General features: G+C 43.5%; 1 protein-coding gene and 1 pseudogene across 1 annotated transcript in view; both read right to left on the bottom strand.

Moving 5' to 3' along the window:
- Positions 1-4,837: 4,837 nt before the first annotated feature.
- LOC134365405 (protein FAM133B-like) lies at positions 4,838-5,688 on the bottom strand (annotated as a pseudogene).
- A 9,851-nt stretch (positions 5,689-15,539) lies between these two features.
- Positions 15,540-20,955, bottom strand: part of B4GALT1 (beta-1,4-galactosyltransferase 1) — a 47,341-nt gene continuing 41,925 nt past the window's right edge. Inside the window, exons 4-6 of the mRNA XM_063081822.1 lie at positions 19,371-19,493; positions 18,572-18,676; positions 15,540-18,350 (exon numbers count right to left, since the gene is read on the bottom strand). Coding sequence (XP_062937892.1) covers positions 18,218-18,350; positions 18,572-18,676; positions 19,371-19,493 — 361 coding nt within the window. The 3' untranslated portion in view covers positions 15,540-18,217. The remainder of the gene's footprint in view (positions 18,351-18,571; positions 18,677-19,370; positions 19,494-20,955) is intronic.

Raw genomic sequence — 20,955 nt, 5'->3', positions numbered from 1 at the left:
CACCTAGAATAGTGCCTGGCACATGATAAATATTGATGGCTCTCGTAGCTTGATGCAGAAGGGGCTGGCAACTAGTGGCCCTGATGGCAGGAAGCTTTTATTCAACATTGTAATGGAGGTCCTAGACATCAGATTAGGTAAGAGGGGATGGAGGTTTGGTCTAGGGCCAACAATGAGGTAGGAGTCGAGAAAGAAAGAAATGGAAGTGACTGTGGATGTGACAAAAGGGCTGGCTAGAGCTGGCAAGAAGTGGGCCCATGGCTATTTATTCTTACCCTTTAAAATATCCTTTATATAAACTGGTAAATGTGTTTCCCTAAGTTTTGTGAGCTGCTCTATCAAATTAATCAAGCTTAAAGAAGGGGTTCTGGGAACCTCAACGTGAAGTTCTAGAGGCCCAAACTTGCAATTGGTGTCTGAAGTGGGGGAAGTCTTTTGGGACTGATCTCTCAACCTGTGGCGTCTGATGCTATTCCAGGTAGATAACACTAGAATTGAAGAATTTAAAAACACCCAGCTGGTATTGCTGCAGAATTGATTGCTTGTGTTGGTGGAGAGAAATCCCCGTAAATCTGGTGTCAGAGAGAGTTGTGATAGTACAGTGGGAGAAACTGAGTTTCTTTTCTCCACTTAGAAGATTAAATGAAGACATTTTCAGTTCAGATTCCCATACTGGCCAGCCACCAAAAAAAGGGAAAAAAAGACATTTTCAGACAAATAAAAAATGAGAAAAACCTGTCATCAGTTGAGCCACACTAAAAAATGTCCTTTAGGCAAAAGGAAAATGATGACAGATAGGAACTTGAAAAATGCAGAAAGAATGAAGAGCAATAAAAAAGGTAAATATGTGTATACTGGACTGATACTTCTATATAAAGTAATAATAATAATAATAATGTATTGTGAGGTTTAAAATATATGTGAAATCAAAATGAATAACAATAGGCCTGGCCCGTGGCTCACTTGGGAGAGTGTGGTTCTGACAACACCAAGTCAAGGGTAAAGATCCCCTTACCCGTCATCTTTAAAAAAAAAAAAGGAAAAAATTTGAATAACAATAATGACATAGAAGCCAACACAGTAAATGGAGTAAAAGTGTTCCAAGGTTCTTGCATTGTTCTGGAAGAAGGTAAATTCCTATTAGACTTTAATAAGTCAAAGATAGATATGGTAATCCCTGCAGTATCATTAAAAGAATAGTAAAAGACTGTATAATTTCCAAGCCTGTAAAGAGAAAAACTAGAAAAATTAAAAATACATAATCAATTCAAAAGAAGGCAAGAAAGGAAAGAAAAATGAATATAGCACATATGAGACAAATAGAAAGCACTTAATAAAATTATATATTTAGACTGAAATATAGCAATAATTATAGTGACTATAAATGGAAAAAATTCTACTGTTAATATAAAGATCGTTAGACTGGATTTAAAAAACAAGTAACAATATGCTGTTTACCAGAGACACAGATAAAACATAAGGATACAGAAAAATCAAAAGTAAAAGGATTGGAAAATTTAGAATGGAAAGATTCTAACCAAAAGAAAGCTGGTATAGCTATATTAACATAAGAGAAAGTTGGTTTTCTCATTCCTTTTTACATATACAATTAAATTATTTATTTATGTATTTTTTAGTATAGTAATAAGATTGTACAATCATCACTACTACATAATTCCTAGGTAAAGTTTACTTTAAGGCAAAAATCCTCAAATGAAGATACAACAATTCTAAATTTATAAGCTCCTAATAACATAGCCTCAAAACAAAAAAAAAAGTGAGAACTGATAGAACTACAAAGAGAAACAGAAAAACCCACAATCATAGTGGGAAATTTTCAACAAGCAAAGGTTAGAGAAGATTTGAACAATACAATTAGCAAGTTTTACTTAATGGGCATACATAGAACACTGTTCCCCAAAATTTTGATTATATATTATTTTCATACATACAAACCACTTAGTTGACCAAATATATGCTGGGCCACAAAGCAAGTCTCAGCATTTTCAAAGAGTTGAAATCATACTGAGGATGCTTTCTGATTTCAATCCAATTAATCTAGAAAGCCAATAACAAAAAAATAATAATAATTTGAAAACCCACATATGGTCAGAAATGTTAACAATATACTTCTACATTACCACTGAATCAAAGAAAAAAAATCACAATTAAAATTAGAAAATATTTCAAACTAAACAGTAATAAACATGACACACAAAATTTGTGAAATGCAGTTAAAGATGTGCTTACAGAGAAATTTATAGCTTTAAATGAATATATTTAAATATATAGTAAGAGCTAAGCTTTCATCTCAAGGCATTAAGAGAATAAAAGCAAATTAAATTCAAATGAATTACAAGGAAAGAAATTATTAAAATTAGATCAGAAATTAATGCAATGGAAATACAATAAAATAGAGAAGATCAAAACCAAAACCTTTTTTCTTTGAACAGACTTAAGAGATTGAAATGAAAAGGAAAAATAACTCTTTCAGAGATATGAAAACCTAAGGAGGGGGCCGACCCCGTGGCTCACTCGGGAGAGTGCGGCGCTGGGAGCGCAGCTGCGCTCCCGCCGCGGGTTCAGATCCTATGTAGGGATGGCCGGTGCGCTCACTGGCTGAGCGCGGTGCGGGCAACACCAAGCCAAGGGCTGCGATCCCCTTACCGGTCACAAAAAAGCAAAAAAAAAAAAACAACTAAGGAGGTTATCATGAGAAAGGAAAATTACCTGCCAATCTCTCTCATGAATGTACGTGTAAAAATCCTAAATAACAGACTAGCTGACCAAACCATAAAAAGGTTAATATATAATGACTAGGAATGAAAAGTTGGCTTAATATTTGAAAACCAGTTCTCCTTATTAAAAGAATAAGGGAGAAAAATCATATGATCATTCCAATAGATGCCAAAGAAGTATTTAATAAAATTCAACATCAATTCATAATTAAAACAAAACAGTTCAAAACAAAAAACTCAGCTCTTAGCAAACAAGGAACAGAAGGGAACTTTATCTTCATAAAACTATATCAAAATTTTTGTTGTTGTTGTTGTTGGCTGGTACAGTGATCAAACCCCAGACCTTGGTGTTATCAATGCCACACTCTAACCAAATGAGCTAACTTCGAATATCATTCTTAATGGTGAAATATTAAACGTTTTCCTCTAGAGATCTAGATTTAGAATAAGCAAGAATATCTGCCTCTACTACTTTTATTTAACATTGTAATGGAGATCCTAGACACAGTAAGGCAAGAAATAAAAGTTATTAAAGAAATAAAAATTATAAAGAGATTGGAAAGGAAGAAACATCATTTAAAAATGATGGGACAGTATGCATTGAAAATTCAAAAGAATCTAGAGAAAATTATTAGAAAGAAAATTATTATCAAAGTTACTTGATTGAATACAAGGTCAATATACAAAAATTAATTGTGTTGGGCTGGCCAGTCATCTCAGCTGGTTAGAGCATGGTATAATTATATAAATATATGAAATACATAGGGGAAAATAATAAAAATGTATAAGACTTTTATGAGGAAATTAAAGAAGAGAATTATAAACCAAAAGAGAATTATATCTTGTTTAAAGATTGAAGATTGAAGACTCAATGTTTTATTTTATTTTATTTTTTTAACATTTAAAACATTATATTTACAAAAATCCTGGCAACAGTTATATGTAACAAGACACAGCATACCAAGCTTGCCACTCAACTTGTTTATGGTAAATCTCAGCTTCAATATGAAGCTGTTTTGATTTTTTGTTAAAAAGTCAAAACCCTGCTTTTTACATGCTAAATATCTTGGCAAGTATACCATTAAAAATAGTAATAAACTTAAGATAGCAAGAGTAAGGAGTTATCAAAACCTAAACATTGTAGCTTAAACAAAATTCATACAAAAAATAAACTATCACTGGTTACATAAAATTTTCCTGCCTGGTTAAAATGAAACAATACAAAACATGCATTTTAGAATCTGTAGCTATCAAGTTGAAAAAATATCAGTGTCTATTTGAAACAATTCTTCTTCAAAGCCAAAGTGTAATCAAAATTAGTTCAAATGACATACACATTCTAATGCTAAAAAACATTGAGTATTATTGAAGTGGTGGTAAATCTCAGAGCTTTGGGGGATTTCTCATGCTGCAAAGGGCTGTTTGTCTGGTTCACTCAAAGCAGCATATGACAGAGTCCAAGGATATCACTAAGCTCAGCAAGGGCAAGACAGCTGGGACCCAGCTCTGACCTCCCCATGAAACATGGCTACTGTGTCCATAAAAATAGGATGTGTGAGCATCAAAGGCACATTGCTCTGCTAGCTAAAGAGATAGCAAACCCAACCCCACCAAAAGCTCATTCCCCAGGTTAAAAAAAAAAGTAAAGAAGGGGAAAAAATTAACATACGCTTATCTACAGAACAAGGGTGTTGAAATATCAATGTAATCCCTACTTTAAAAATTTTACTTAGTCAGCTGGTCATTTCTGATTACAATATTAAAGATGTTTCCGGATTCGATTTCTGTTGATTTTATCATTAGATCCTTCTAGTCAAAAATTATAAACTTTATTCCCAAATAGCTTAACCACTAGTACGACTGCAGTGTACAATCTTCCAGAGTTACCAAGCACTGGAAGAGAAAAAATAGATGGTCAAGCAGCAGCCAATAACTAGAGTCTTTGCAAATAGAGGCATCTGAGTGGCTACGGAATAGTCCAGGGATAGCTGTAAAAACAATAAAATTCATGCATGTTAGTAAATATGCCATAATTTTCACATTTGAAATTTCATAGCCATCGCACATTCTTTAAAGGGGGATCCTGATTTTTCTTAATGTTATGGTGAGTCAGAACTTGAACAAGCAGCCTTTTCTTTTTTTTTTTTTTTTTTGTCGTTTTCGTGACCGGCACTCAGCCAGTCAGCCAGTGAGTGCACCCGCCATTCCTGTAGAGGATCTGAACCCGCGGCGGGGGCGTCGCCGCGCTCCCAGCGCCGCACTCTCCCGAGTGCGCCACAGGCTCGGCCCAGCAGCCTTTTCTTCTTACTGTGTTTCTTTGCTTCTTTTTCTTTTTTCTGTTGCTTTTCTTGCTCTTCACTGCTTTTCTTCTTTTTTGCTCGTACCTCCTCAATATATTCTGATTTGGACAAGGACTCAGATGATACAGGTTTATCTTCAAGATCCATCTTTCTTTTTTTGCTGAGCCTTGTGACATCCTTTTCCTTCTTAGGTGCATCCTTTGACTTCTTTTTCTTCTCTAAACTATCCTTACCATCTGATTCTGTTTCGGACACTGAGCTTTCAGAAGATTTATGTAAACGTACTTCTTTTACTTGTCCCTTTTCCCTTGTTTCTTATCCTCATCTTCAGAGGAGGAAGAATACCTACCAGATTTCTTCTTTTCTTTTTTCTTTCTCTTTTTTTGGATGAGCTCTCACTTCCACTTAACAATTTCTCCCTGTGCTTTTCTAGTTCTTTCTCCCAGTTCTCATTCATTTTTTTCTTCAAATTCAGCCAAAGCTTTAGAGCCTTTCTTTTTCTTTTCTAGTTGCTCTTTCACTTCTTCCCAGGTAGGCCTTGATTGATTCAGATAATCCTGAATCGTTGGCCCTGAAGACTGGATTGGACCCCTTGATCTGGCCATTGCTATTGGGTTCATGTAGGCCACCGGATTGACCTGCTTCCCCATGGTGCCCGGCTGAGCGCACAGTCCCAACCTGAGGGAGAGACCAGGCCGCACCGGAGGCCGAAGCGGGCCCGCCGCAACTCCTGAAGACACAATGTTTTAAAATATCAGGTCTCCCCATAGTGATCCATAGACTCACCATCATTTCAATCAAAATCTCAATAAGGGCGGTGGTGGTGGTGGGTTTTTTTGGGGGTGGATCTTGACAAGCTGATTATAAAGTTTGTATGGAAATGCAAGAGCTAAGACACTCATAAAGAAAAAGAACAAGATTCATTAAGAAGGTACACTAATTAATACAGTATGGTAGTGGCACAAGGATAGATAAATAGAATAATGAACTAGAATAGAGTCCAGAAACAGACCTTCACAGGTATGGACACTTGCTTTACGACAAAGGTGGCACCACAGAAGAGTAGAGAAAGGATGACCACCTTTTCAATAAATGGTACTGGGATAATGGATACCCGTATGGTAAAAAGTGTTTTGCCCAAAGTCCCATAATGGCTATGTGGTGAAGCCAGGTCTCTGAACCCAAGTGTACCTGGCTCTAAAGTCCATACCCTTTACACTCTGCCAACCACCCTGTCACCCCCCAAAGCTGTCAAGAGCAACAGGCCCCCCAAGTTATGGAAGTGCTTTGAGACCCAGGAAGTGCTGTGAGCACCTGTGAGGAAGGCTGAGGTCACTGAGATGATTACTACCTTCAGGTAAGCAGGGTGGCCCTGGCCCATGGCCCTAAAGCCCCAGGTGCATGCCCCTCCTCTCTTGTACAGTGCAGCTGGCACCTGAGCACCAAGTCCCATTGGAAAAGAGTGTCCCTCTGGTTGGCTCTGGCAGGGACCTGAGCAGGAAGCTGACTTTGCAGCACGGGTGCACAAGGCTGGAGGACTCCCAGAGGCAATGAGGGGCTGATGCTCCCAGGTTCCCTTGGGGTCGGCCTCAGGCAGTGTTTGGGAAAAAGGAGGAGCTAGGCCACCACAGACCCTCGGGACAAGTTTTGCGTTTAACTATGTAAACTGAACTATGTGTTTTTGCAGCTTCAGTCCACGGGGTGAGGCAGGCTGAAGAAGGAAAAGCAATAGGGCCTTCCAGGAAAACTTGCAGCAAAGGCCTAGTTCCTTATGGACTTCAGAATATGACCTGGGGGTCCCTCAGAACTGCCAGGGGCTGCCCTTCCTTCCTCCCTCCCTTCCCTGTTTTCCTGAATTGACAAAGTAGACCTTTGTTTCTGGTCTTGAGGCCTTAGGTGAAGATGAATATCCTGCCTTAGGTGCTCTAGTAGCAACCTGAAACAGGCAGGAGGGCTAGAGGAATAAAAGTGAAAAACACCCAAAGAGTTTTCTTAGAATCACAAGCTGGCGCCTCTGAAGGGCCCTCACAACCTCCCTACCCAGTTTCTAGATGGGGATCAGAGAGAGATGATCTGGCCTTAGTCACCCAGGAGTCAAATCTGGTCTCCCAGTCCAGGGCTTCCTCAGTTCCCTGTACTGCCTGCACTCCCCCAAAGTGAGGCATCTCCAGCAGTGCACTAGGATATGTCCTCACCTCAGGGTTGGAGAGGGGCCAAGGAAAGGCCTGGCTGGCCTTGTTTCCCATGAAGAAAAGCCCTGGAACAGTCTCCTGGAGGTTGTGGGCAGTAAACTTGCAAGATAGGGTAAGCCCAATACAGGCACGCAGTTCCCTCCCTGTTCCATGGTCTCATTGCGGCTAGGTCAGCGTCTACCCAGAGCAAACCACACGAAACACAAATTATTGACGTCTGGAGTTGATGAAGTTAAACCCAACAGCCTGCTTTTTAGAGCTCTTGGTTCGGCCCGTCTAAAAATCATGAGTCATCAAAGAAAACCACAGCCCTTGACATCACTTTGGAAAATGCCTCTGGCTGAGAATGTGCAGGGGGGTTGGGAATAGGGTAGCAACTGCCCTCTTCTGGGAAGAGGGTGTATAGCGGGGGAGGAGAGGTGCCCAGAGGGAAAGGGAGAGCTGAGCAGGGATCCAGTCCTCAGCCAGCTGCCTTGTCTCTCCTCCTGCTCCTTTGGGTCCCCGCAGCCTTGGGACAGATACTGTGTTGAGCCCTCCTGGACACCACGTGTTGGCTCAGGGATGAAGGAGCAGTGTTGTCTGTGAAACAGGGACTGGTTGTTGCTGCCCAGAGTGATGCTTCCAGAGACAGAAAACAGCCCCATTTCTTCAGGTCCACATGGGTCCTCAGCTGCCAGAGAACCCCTTTCTTCCCTCTTCCCCATGCCTCAGGCCTTCTTGCATCCTTGTGGATAATTTCAGTGTTAACCAGTCCCATATGTCTCCAAATAGAGGCTCCACCAATGGCCCTGGTAGAGGGAGTTGCCTCTGCCAAGCTTGCCAGGTTCCCAAGTTCTCTAAAACTGTAAAAGAAAAACAAAACAAAACACAAATGTTCTCACCCGAGAGATGCTCTTAGGTCCAGCCCTGGATCTAGGCTGCACTTCTCAGTAATGCTGCTGAAGCCAGGCTCTGTGTGAGGGCCATGACTTCCCTGGCAGGAGCAAGGCACTCTCAGCCTCTCAGCCTCCAGCCCCCACGCCGTGCTGTGGAGGGAGGCCTAGTGAGGCTGGATGATGAGCTGGGTCATGGTCCAGGGAGGGACCAGAGGTCTGGGTCAGACACTAACTCTGTGTGACCTCGGGCAATTCACGTGACCTCCCTGAGCCTAAGTTTCCTGAGACAGGGATTATATAATGAGCAACACAGAGCAGGTGGGAAAGTGTTGAGTGTGCTGATTAAGGGGTGAACCCAGGTGAGGGATTACAATTGTGCAGCAGCTCACTGAATCCACCTGTGCCCTCCTTCCCTCCCTCACTACGGGCCTGTCTTTGGTGAAGCTGGGAACTAAACAGCTGGGCCCTTGGAGCTGACCTATCTCCTGTGCTGCTATCATCATGGAAGGCCAAAGTCACTGTGGCCACAGCAACAGGACACCTTCACAGGCAAGGAGCACTCTGAAGACCCCGCCAATGGCCCAACAGCCCTAGCTGGATAACCTCCGGTGGCTCACCCTGTCCAAAGCTCTTGATGCAGGAAGCTCCAGCTGGCCAGGCTCCATGGAACTGAGCAGGGTGGGGCAGGCCTGGGCACACAGCCCTTGGCATGTCACCAGATAGTATTCAAAGACAGAGGTGTGCACTTTCACTGGTCACTGCCTGGCACATGCCTCCCAGGCAGGGACCAAGTCCAGGAGCATAGGCCAATTGTCCAGCATTCACATCTGGCCCGGAAATTAGTCTCCAACAGCTCCAGGCTCAGGACTATGTCAAAATCCAGATGTCAAGGCCTCCCTCAGCAACAGGACTCCTGGATTTTAGGGACAAAGATCCCCTGCCATTGGGGTCCCCCTCACTCCCCGCTGGGCTCCCACTCCTAATAGAACCATGATCAGGCACCTCAGGCCAATCTCCCCCCTCCAGAGCCAGGGCACAGTGCTCTTTCCCCACCCCATTCTTTCTGTTCTTTAATGTTTTTATTATACAAGTGTGACAGGCATGAATGTTCAGTTGCACTCAGGAAAGAGTGGCAAGAAATGTATATCTTTATTTTTCTAAATCTGAGAAAATTGCTGGAAGCCCCCAGACCAAACTGAGCTCCCAATCAGCCTCCTCAGGCATTCCCACAGCCATGCCCATCCCACAACATGTGGACAGGGGGCAGGCCTCTACCATGCCCCCATGGGAGGAAGCCCCCATCTCCCTTCCAAGTCTAGGGGACTTTCAGGGAAAAGTCCCTGTAGAGTAACCCCTCTACAGGACGACCTAACTGTTCTTTTAATGGGGTCAATACTCTTAACAAAGACCTCAGCCCTCAGGCAGCCCCTAAAACACTAAAGGTTGTTACCCCTCATGGCGTGCCCAGAACAGGAACCTGGCCCCAGCCTATGCAGAGAAGGGAAAATTGTCTCCATCTTCTTACTCATGCATCTGTTCCTACAAGCAATTAGAGAATAATTTCTGCATTAAATTATTCATACAGTTCCCTGCCATATATGGAAATACCATTCTGTAGTTTGCTTTTTTCCCCTAGACCTCTTTCCAATCGATAAATATAGATCCACTTCATCCTGCTCAATGGTTGCGTAGTACTTAACTGAACGTACCTCATTTTACTTAGCACAGTCCCCTGTTGATGGTGGCTTCTCAAGTTCCAGGGTTACAAGCAACACTAGGGTAAACACTGCTGCCCATACATCTTGGGGCATGGATTTGATTATTTTCTTAGGATTAATTCCTAGATGCTGAATTTTGGGGTCAAAGGATGGTCCACTTTTAAGATTTACTTCTCTACGGTCCACTCCCAGAAAGTTTGTACAAATATGGCAGCAACTTTGCCAACACCGAGTCGTGGTTCCATCTCTCTGAGGATCCTTCCCACCCTCCAAAACCACAGGGTCTAACACAGAACTTGGGCTCTCCTTTCAGATACCATGGGGCTCTCATCTTCATGTAGACAGAACTTGCTGGGGTGATTCTCCCTGTTTTCATTCCCAGAGATAATCTGGCCCCGGCTTGTTGTTTCTTCCTCTAAACAGACTCCAGCTCGACCCCCCGTTTCTGCCAACAGAAAATGGAACCAAGTGGGCACTCTGGGAATAAGCACCTCTTTCCTCTCCAGTCCTGAGCTCCTGGCAAGGCTGGCCAGTTAGCTCAGTTGGCTAGAGGGCAGTGTTATATAACACCAAGGTTAAGGGTTCAGATCCCCATACTGGCCAGCCACCAAAAAAAAAAAAAGATCTGAGTTCCTGGCTGAGTCCAGGGTTCACCTTCTCCACTCAAACCCCACCTAGCTTACCTATGTCATAGCTCTGTCACAGCCTAGCCTCCCTAGCGAAGGACAACGTTTGTCTTGGGAAAAGGTGGCAACTGAAAAGCCAGTCTCCTGGGGCACAGAGCCACACTGGATTCAGCCACCACACTGAGTACCCCTCCATGACTTACCAATCCTCAGGGGGCAGGTCCCACATGGCCAGCCCATCCCACTCTCAGATCCCCAGGTACATGCTGGGGCTAACCACCAGATTCTGCCTCCTACACTGCAGAACAGACAAGGTGAAGCCTTGACCACAGGAAGCTTCATTTTATTTATTGTATCTTATATTATTTTTTTAATTGTGGTAAAATATACATAACATAAAATTTATCATTTTGACCATTTTAAGTGTTTAGTTCTGTGGCATTAATTATATTCATGCTGTTGTGTGATCATCACCACCACCCACCTCCAGAACTTTACCTTCCTCAACTAAAACTCTGTACGCAAATTCAACACTAGCTCCTCATTCTCTCCTCCCCCCAGGTCCTGGCAACCACCACTCTACTTTCTATCTCTATGAGTTTGACTATTCTAGGTAACTCGTGTGAGTAGACTCATACAATATTTGTCCTTTTGTGACTGACTTATTTTACTTCGCATAATGTCCTCAAGGTTCATCCACGTTGCAGTATATGTCAGGATTTCCTTCCTCTTTCAGGATGAATAATAGCATAGTAGGCATATGCCACATTTTGTTTATCCATTCACCCATCCACAGACACGAGTTATTTCCTTTTGGCTACTGTGAATAATGCTGCTATGAACAAATATCCGTTCAAGTCCTTGCTTTTAGTTCTTTTGGGTGTATACCCTGAAGTGGAATTGTTGAATCATATAGTAATTCTGTGTTTAATTTGTTGAGGAACTGCCATACCACTTTCCACAGGGGCTGCACCATTTTACATTCCCACCAGCAATGTACATCTTTGTTTCCAGTTTCTGCACATCTTTGCCAATATTTATTTATTCTTTGTTTTTTAAATAATAGCCATTCTAATGGGTGTATCTCATTTGTGGTTTTCATTCACATTCCACTGGGAGCCTTTCTAAGGTCAGGAAATCCCAGATCCCTCTGTCGCAGGGCAGATGGTCCAGCTGAAAGGAAACTGGCTACAACCTCCTTCTCCCAGGAGCTGAGCAGAGGTTCAGTCACCCCACCCCCATCCCTGTGCTTCTCCCTTAGGTCCCCTGGGTACTCTCGAGCCTGCTGAGCTTGGTAGGGATGATCAAGAAGCTGGTGCTTTGAAAACCTAAGGGAGAGCAGGTGAGAGGAGGAAGAACAGACACAAAGAAGTGCTTCCGAGGGGCTGCAATAAGCATGGGCAGGAAGCGCCCACCCCGAGCCTGGAGGGGCATCAGCAGTAACACCCCAGCTCTCCCTCACTGGGTAGAACTTCAACAGTTGAATCTGTGAAGCTCAAGGAAGCCCTGGGAGGACACGAGGGGAGCAGGTAGGGAGGATCCTGCTGTTTTTACAGAGGAAGACTCAGAGATAAAGTGACTTCTATGAAGATCACAGGAAAGGTCAGCCTCAAGGATAAGAGGAAAACCGAAGACCAGGGCACTTACTACTGGAGATGGGCAGAATTATGGGGAGACCAAGGGTGGTGACTTCTGAGAGCAAGTCATAAAACAAAAAAGCAAACGGAGGCCCAGAGAGGGGAACCGACTTGCCCAGAGTCACACAGCAAGTGGGAAGGCAGAGAGAGCCAGAGGTAATAATCATTGTATGGCTTCTCCTGGCCATCTTCTCAGGCTCCCTGCCTCGTGACCTGGCACCCACTCTCTCCAAATATAATGTGACTTCTTTGTGCCCTGTGTTCCCCCTTGGTGACCCTGGCACACATCTTGCTGAAGTCTGGATGTCCTGGGAATGTCACATTCCTCTGGCTTACAGCCTATTGACACTATCAACCCGTGACAACCATTCCCTGCCGATTCCTCTGCCTCACATCCCAGGTTCAGGTCCTGAAGCCCAGACAAAAGCAGCAGCCACATTCCCTGCCTGGGACTCTGCCAGAGAAGGAAATGAGGCTCATCTGGCATGACCGGCTGAGCCAGACAAACCTCATTTCCTTTCTGATGGGGTAAGAAGTTCCAGTGCTAAGAAGAAACCAGCCCCTAGGAATGTCTGAACCCCTACCTCCTGGAAGAAACAAGAGGAGGGGAGCCTGGGTGTGCAGCAGAACTTGGTAACATCTAGAATGTGGTCATCTTCTCATTTCCTCACCCTCTCCCCGTACCCTCCCACACACAGCTTGTCTCTGTCAAGAACAGTGAACACTCCTTGCCTTCGGAGGCACAACTCATATACCTCCAGGGGCACCATCCTCCTTGGGCACCACAGTCCTGCATCCTAAAAACATCTGCAGATCACTGATTTGGCACCCAGTCACACTCTCCCATGGAAAAGAGGTAGGTAGTATATGGCAGATCTGGTGCCCACCAAATCCACTCTCATGATTACTGGGCTCTGCCTGGCTCAGACTTGGTTCTGGGGACTGTGTTTAGTGGGAGACTAGAGACAGGGCATTTCTGGAGGTAATGGTCAAGCCTAGGAGCCTGTCCTTGGCCCCCTTTCTCCTTTCTATCTCCCTCTCTGTTCCCTTGAAGCCCACCAGGGGTGTTTAGCCCCCTCCCTCCCCAAGGCTGCCATTTCATTTTCAATCAGCTTCATTCAGGTGGGATGGGGGAGTGGAGAAACACCCTGGTGAAATCCTGGGTGTCTCCAGAAGAGGAGCAGTCACTCACCCTGAAGTTCACCCACCCAACTGCCTTATAGCAAAGTTCCAGACATGTGCCCTAGAAGAGGAAAAAGATCCCCAGCACTTGGGTATGTATGTAATGTGTACATGGCAATCGTGTGTACGTGTCAACATGTGCCCACATGCATTTTTTAAAAATTTAACAAGCATTTTATACTTATAATGCTTATTATGAGCCAAGCATGTTCTAAGTGCTTTATAAATATTAACTCACTTAATCTTCATAATAACCCTATGAAATAGGTACTGTTATTACTCCCACTACACAGATCAAGAAACTGAGGCACAGAGAGAACAAGTCATTTGCTCAAGGTCATGGACCTAGAAAGAGGCAGCAGTAGGATTTGAACCCAGGTGTTCTGGCTTCTTACAGACACATGTCAGGTGTGTTTTGCATGTCCATATGTATGCAACTGTATGTATCTGTCTTTGGGGTGGGAAGGGTGAACTTACTTTTTTTCACTCATGTTCTCCACTTAACCCAAACTTTATAGCTTGCAAAGTCCTGTGTGATACTGTGGTATAATTAATGTATATTCAGTCTCTGCACCAGTTCCTGGTACAGAACTCCTAAAACTCTTATAATTTCCTGAGCAATAGGGGTGCTCAGAGAATATTTTGTTCTAATATTTGGTCTTTGACTCTGGTTCCTTACAGAGAGCTCCTAATCCCTTGGAATTTCCTGGGTGATAGGAGTGTCTTTTGTTCTAATGAGGTAACTCTTGATGGTCTCCTGAATGGGGGCTGGTCACTAAAAAGATCAAGCCACATTTAGAAGCTTGGAACTTTCAGCCCCATCCCTCATCCTCCAGAGAAGGGAGGGGCTGAAGGTTGAGTTGATCACCAATGGCCAAAGATGTAATCAACCATGTCTGTGTGATGAAGTCCTCATGAAAACCCAGAAGGACAGGGTTTAAAAGAACTTCTGAATAGCTGAACACATGCAGGTGCCTGGAGGGTGGCACATGCGGAGAAGGCTTGGAGGCTTCACTCCCCTTCCCACATGCCTTGCCCTATATATATCTTCCATCCAATTGTTCATCTGTATCCTATGTAATATTCTTTATAATAAACTGGTAAACATAAGTGTGGTGTTTCTCTGAGTTCTGTGAACCACCCTAGCAATTTAATCAAACCTGAGGACAGCAGGGGCGACCTCTTGTGCAAACTGGTTTCCTCTGGCCCATTTCTTCGGAGTGCCAATTCAATCCAACCAGATCATGAGAGGCTGCCTGTGCCTGACCCAGGACCACTGAGGAGGATGTACAGCAAGTAAGAGCACTGGGGTTAAATTTCTTAGGACTAAAAAGAAAACTTATTTTAGATAATACCATTTAAGACACTGTGAACACCTTGTGCAAATGTCTCTGAGATCTGTACCTAAACGATCCTGCCATTTGTTGAAAATAGCAGGATATAGCCAGAGAAATGCTAGGGAAAATCCTACTTTGAAATGGCACTAGTTAATATCTAGTGAGTGTACCTGTGAGGTGTTGGTTATTGTTTTAGATATATCATCTCTTTTAAGCTTCAAAAATTTCTATGTGTTATTATTCCCATTTTACAGATAAGAAGATGAGGCTCAGATGGGGAAATGTCTGATTCCAGGGAGGGGTGTGTACTTGTGTGGAGCATGGCTGGGGAGACCTCATCTCATCTCCCTCACCCGACCCCGCAGCCATGACACCCCTTGAGCCGGGCACAGGAAGAAGCAGATCTCTGTTTTCCTCAGATCCTCCTAGCAGGCAGCCCCAGCTCTGGGAAAGCCCAAACCAAATCCCTTGGTGTGGATTAAATCTCCCCCACAAACTCATTGAAGCTCAATTTGTATCCCCCAAAGTTCCAGGTACTGGAAATTTGGCCCCTACTGTAATGGTTGAGGGTGGGAAATCCCATTATGGTAATTGAAAGGTGGGGCCTTGAAGAGGTGATCAGATTGTAGGACCATGCCATAGTGAATGGATTAATAATGGTGGTCAGGAGCATGGTTCTGAGGGATTTAAAAGGAGAGCATGTGAGTCTCTCTCTGCTCTACCATTTTCTGCCATGTGAGACCCCTGGGTCACTGTCATCACCACAAAGGCCTTCTTCACCAAATGTGTTTCCTGGACTTTGGATTTCCCAGCCTCCAAAACTGTAAGCGTTACATTTTGTTTTCTTTATAAATTACCCAGTTCCAAATATTTTGTTATAAGCAACAGAAATGGACTAATACACCCCTTAAATAAAAAGAGGAACCACCTGTGGTTACAAAGATAGGGCCATTTATTCATGTTATATTACTGGATTTTAAAGGCAAAAATACAGTTTTATCTGTTTTGAACAACAAAGTCAGACACACATTCCCCCCTTACAATGGTAAATACATACATTTGCATACACAGGGAATCAAAATACATAGCACAACAGGTCTCTAGGACAGGAAAGCTGTCGTCCTGGCTGTGTGGGCTCCCCACACCTAGCTCAGTTGTTGACAGAGACCTGCCCAGTCTGAGGGCTGGCACAGCATTTCCTTTACCCTCCCATGCCACCACCTCTGCTCTTTCTCGTATGCCATTTCACACAAGGTCACGAGCAAAGGGATGACCACTACATGGACATAACTCCCAGGTAAAGGAAATGCTCCCTGAACCCTCAGCCCTGGAATCCCCCATGAGGAACAGGACCTGCAGCATCTCGTGAATCAGGCAAACGTCCAGGCCTAACTGTGCCATGGGCCTAGGTGGGCCCCATGAGAGCACTGGAAGATCAGCAAATGGGGGGAGCAGGTGAAGCAGTGTTCCCCCTGGTTCTGCGAATGAACCATGTACTTCACATGAATGAAAATGTAACAGGAAAAAATGAAAGAAAAAAGGCAGAATTTTATTTTAAGAGTAAAGTAACAAAGAAGTTGCCGCCCAAGGCATTTGTCTCCTATCTTTTAAGGCACTTTGGAAAAGTCAGAACCTGGGGACAGAAAGAGAGTCCTTCATTCTTTGCATTTCTCAAAACTCCTTCTCAGTGCAGTCATTCCTAGTTTTAATAACATCATTATTAAGGAGCAGGTAACTGACAGAGGAAATACTCTTTGCATAGTCCAGCTGCTTCTATAGTGGAAAATAATTTTAACCAATACAAAGGCTTCTGGAAAAAGAACCAAGTTAGCATCTGAGAAGCTCAAAGTGATAAAGGCACAGATAAGATTGGGGCTGGGCACTAGCTCAGCCTCCACACTGAAGGCTAGTGCCCAGGAGGCAGTGGTTGGGGTCCAGGCTGCTACAAGCAAAGGGCTCAATCCTGGGGTTGGGCAGCTGAATCTTAGGACCTCAGCCCAGGCTGGACCTGGCAAAGGCGCTCAGTTGTAGGAAGCACCTCAGCCATTTCACCCCAAGTGGCAACATCTCCCAGCAGAGGTGGGTTAGCCTCACTAGGGTGGGAGCACCTGTTAAAAACCTGAGGGGGAATGGGAGGCATTAGGCACCACAGTTCTCAGAAGGGAGTCAGGGTGTGCATTCAGCTGAACTTATTTCTAGATCTCTAATTAGAAGGCACATTCATGATGGAGAATGAATAGTCTGGTTGACCCTGAGTGCCACAGGCAAGTTTTAGGGAACAGGCACGAGGCAAAGGAACAAAAAGAGAGAGAGGAAGGAAGGAGAAAGGCAGGGAAAGAGAAGAAGGGGGAGAAAGAAGAACTGGTAATGCAGGATGGGTCAGGGAGTGTGGCTGGCAGAGCTCCTGAAGGCAGCCCCTGCCAGAACAGAGGTCCCCACCCTTTCCACCTGGGGAGGCGCGATGGGCTGGTATATGACCTGATAGCTGTTTTTGACAACCCCACAGCCTAGGGTCCTGAGGGGTGGTCCAAGGTGGTTGAGGTTCCTTCCACCCTGCCCAGAGGTCTGGCAGGATAGTGCTGACTGGGAGGCCTTGTCCTCATCAATTGACCAGAAGGTGATTTTGTTCTTCATAAAACCCGGCCTGCCAGCTAAATCAGAGGCCCAGTTGTGGCCACTACAGCACACATTATATTTTTTTCCCTAAAAAATGCTCAATCCCCTCCCTACATTTAAAACACCACAATAAAAATACATAGGAAATTCAAGTTTACATAGCATGCCCAGAAAAATAAATTGTCATGAATTAACACTAAACAGCTATGCAAATTTGGATCAACACAAAAATCAAGCTAGATCATAATTAGAACTTGATTTGTTCTTTAAAATACTACAAACTGCTATTTTTTTAAAAAATCTTTACATTCAGAAATCAGACAATCTGGAGATAGGCCACTGAATGTGAGAACACCCAAGGCTTTTGCTCTGATGGCTGAAGTTGCCTTGGAATTCACACATTAGCAAGACAAAAGGTCCAAAGCTCAAGTTTTAAAATTCTTTTGCTAAGACACACACACACAGTGATTGTAATAGTTGCATATGGGGGGGGGGGGCATAAAATGAGAATGGTTGAAATTTTGTGTTTTTCTGTCAGAATATGACAACCAAAAAATATCACACCGATCCAATTTCAGCATCACTCCAATTTTCCATGAAGCAATAAGAACACCACAATTTAAAGCAAAATTCTTACCTATTTCACAACAATTTAGCAGTTGTACCGCTGGGAATGAGTCCCACAGTCACCAAATTTTGGGCTGCATACAGTTCTGACATTTTGGGATGACACTGTGAACATGTGAAGAATCTCCCAAAGGCTGACAGTTTCTACACTGACAAACACCTTGTAGAGCTAAGAAGTCACATGCTGAGCCAAGTTGGGGAAAAAATATCCCACTCATCCTGGTCATCTGGAAAGGCATCTGAATGACGAGTGATGGGGACCTGTCATCCAGATTGGTAAAAATGAGAGGGGCCAGCCCAGCAGATTGGCAGAGACACACAGCAGAGGTCCCTGGCCATTTTCAGGTCTCTTATTAGTGTACCAAAATGCTAGCTCGGGGTCCCGATGTCCACTGTGATTTTGGTATACAATGGGTATCTCTCTATGTCCAACACCTGGTAGGTGAGTGAGTTCAAACCATCAGAGAACATTGTCTCCTTTGTGTGTGCAATTCGGTCAAACCTACAAGGAAAAAAAGGACAAGTGTCAAAACAAACACCTAAGAAGGAACTACTAAATGTTTGTACTTCATCCCCCCCACCTTCCCTCCCACTCCACCCCTGCCCCACAGACCAAACACTGCCATTTCCCTCGAGGCACAGAGCTCTCTTGAGAGACCCAACCTGCAGCCTGCCCCATGCTGAAAGGACAGAAGAAGGAATATGTATGAACACAGAATGCACCTCTGAGGATTGGGTTCATTTTTCTTGTCTCTTGAGTGGCGGATCATGCGACACCTTCCAACCACAGCATTCGGGCGAGATACAGACATGCCTCTAAAAACTATTCTGCAAAGAGTAAATGGACAAGTCATTACCACAGAGCTGCCACAAGGCCTGTGGGTCCCAAAGGTTCATTATACTTTTCTATCCATTCTGTGTATGTTAAAAATACTCCAAAGTAAAAATATAGCACAAAGTTTCTGTGAAGAAAGTTAGGATTCTGCCCTAGGAAACTTGTTTCACTCTGAAAAGAGACCATAATCAGATGATGAATTTTAACAAAGGACATTTTTTTTTTTTTTTAAAGATGACCAGTAAGGGGATCTTAACCCTTGACTTGGTGTTGTCAGCACCACACTCACCCAGTGAGCTAACTGGCCATCCCTATGTGGGATCCGAACCCATGCCCTTGGTGTTATCAGCACCATGCTCTCCCGAGAGAGCCACAGGCCGGCCGTAAGGACATATGTGTACTCCTTCAGTACAAAATGGCATTTGGCTAGTCAAAGTAAATCCACTCCCCTTTACTTGGTTCCATTTTTACATTTTCCAAGGCTAATCCAAAAATCTCAGAAACTCATTTTCCCAAAGACCCTCTTCAGCACCTATAGGACCTACAGGAGGACAAAGCTAAATATTTAGGCTGTGTGGGGTCTGCATCCCTTCCGAGGGTCAATATTTGCAGAATAATCAAGCACAAATTCAAAAACTGGAAGTGAAGGGTAACAGGGTAGAAAGAGATCTAAGTTGTGACCATTACCTGTTAAAAATGTCATCATCTTCTCCTCCCCAGCCCCAATAATTATTAGGAAATCCATTGATAGAGAGAAACTGTTGTTTACTTAGAGCAGAGACACCTCCAAAATACTGAACATAAGGTAGGCTGGGGAAAAAACATACACAGAGGACCAGTGGTTAGTAAGTTTTGACATCCCTGAAATAAAGCTTGCTGAAACCAAACACTTTTAAAGTTATTCATTATTCTCTGAAACTTTTTGATGGGGGTTTATGTGGGTTTTCTTTGTTTATTTTGCTCCCATATCAAGGCTCAAATTATCTTAGAGAAGACACAGACGTCACAAAGTAGAATCTTCCTCTTTCCAAGAATACAGTGCTGTTTCCATGGTTATCTAGAAAATCAGTCAGTGACAAAAGTGGGCATAAGCCCAGTTCTTCCACAGTACCTCAGGAACCTGCTTCCCACATGTCCTGCTACTGCAAACAAGTCCTTATCCAGTAGGTCCTGAAATCTGAGATTGTTTTAGTTTCCCTGTGCCCACCTGTCATGCACTCCTTTTCCACCCCTATCCCACCTACCAATTAAGCTTTCAATCCTCCAGAGGCACACCAGCCTGAACACTGACCCTAACAGTTGAGGCAGCATTTCTGGAAATTTGCTAAAATAGTTTTCTTTGAAATTTTTACTTTATCCTGACTTGGCAAAGTGTATAATACTGAATTTTTTTTACATGTTCCCAGGTAGTAGGGCATCTGGACTCCCATCTTTCCAAACCTTTTTGAATTTCAATGGTTATGAATTGTGGGCTCCTGAGGGATACAGAGTAAGCAGCCATGAGAAATGTCAAGAATCAGAAAGGCCTTCCTGTAGGTACACTAAGGGCTACTGTTTAGTACTGACTCTGAGTGCAGCTCCAAACTACACTGAGGGTCTTACTGGTATCCAGAAATACTAAAACCCATGACATAAACGAAGGATAACTCTTACTCAGATTTGGAGGGGGAAGTGAGCCAAGCCATATAGAACAGAAGAAAATAAAGATGCATTATTATTTTTAAATACATTGAGTAATTCTGTCTGCAAGTCCACAAGCAAAGATCCCTGGGTGCCTGCCTTAATGAGTCCAACATAATCTATTTGTAATTAGGTATCACTACCTAGATGCCAAGTCTAAACTTTGAATGTGAGGGTTGGAACCAGAGGTGGCCAGGCAAATAAGGTTTTTTGATTATCAGTGTTTTTACAGAAATGAATTCTTAGCCACTTCAAGGGGAAGTACATGTTAAGTTGACAAGATATGCATGATTTTGCTGTCTCTGCTGCTTTTTCTTACCTACCTGCCCCATCTCCCAACCCTGACCAGTTCTCTGTAAAACAAACATGGTGCTGTGGGGTAAAGAATTAGATGACCACTTGGGTCCCATCCTAGCTCACCACCGTGCTTCAAGATGGAAATTAAGAGGGGTCAGGATATGAACTTGGTTGGTTTTATTTTGTTTTCCTATTTTTTAAATTTACTTTTTTAAAAATTGAAAAATAATTGTACATATCTGTGGGGTACAGTGTTGAATACCAATACCTGTGTGCAATATGTGATGCTCAAATC

The sequence above is a fragment of the Cynocephalus volans genome, chromosome 17 (assembly GCF_027409185.1).
Source record: "Cynocephalus volans isolate mCynVol1 chromosome 17, mCynVol1.pri, whole genome shotgun sequence".
NCBI classification, from domain to species: domain Eukaryota; kingdom Metazoa; phylum Chordata; class Mammalia; order Dermoptera; family Cynocephalidae; genus Cynocephalus; species Cynocephalus volans.
Note: the sequence above shows the minus strand (reverse complement) of the source record. Positions and strands in the feature narration are given on the sequence as shown.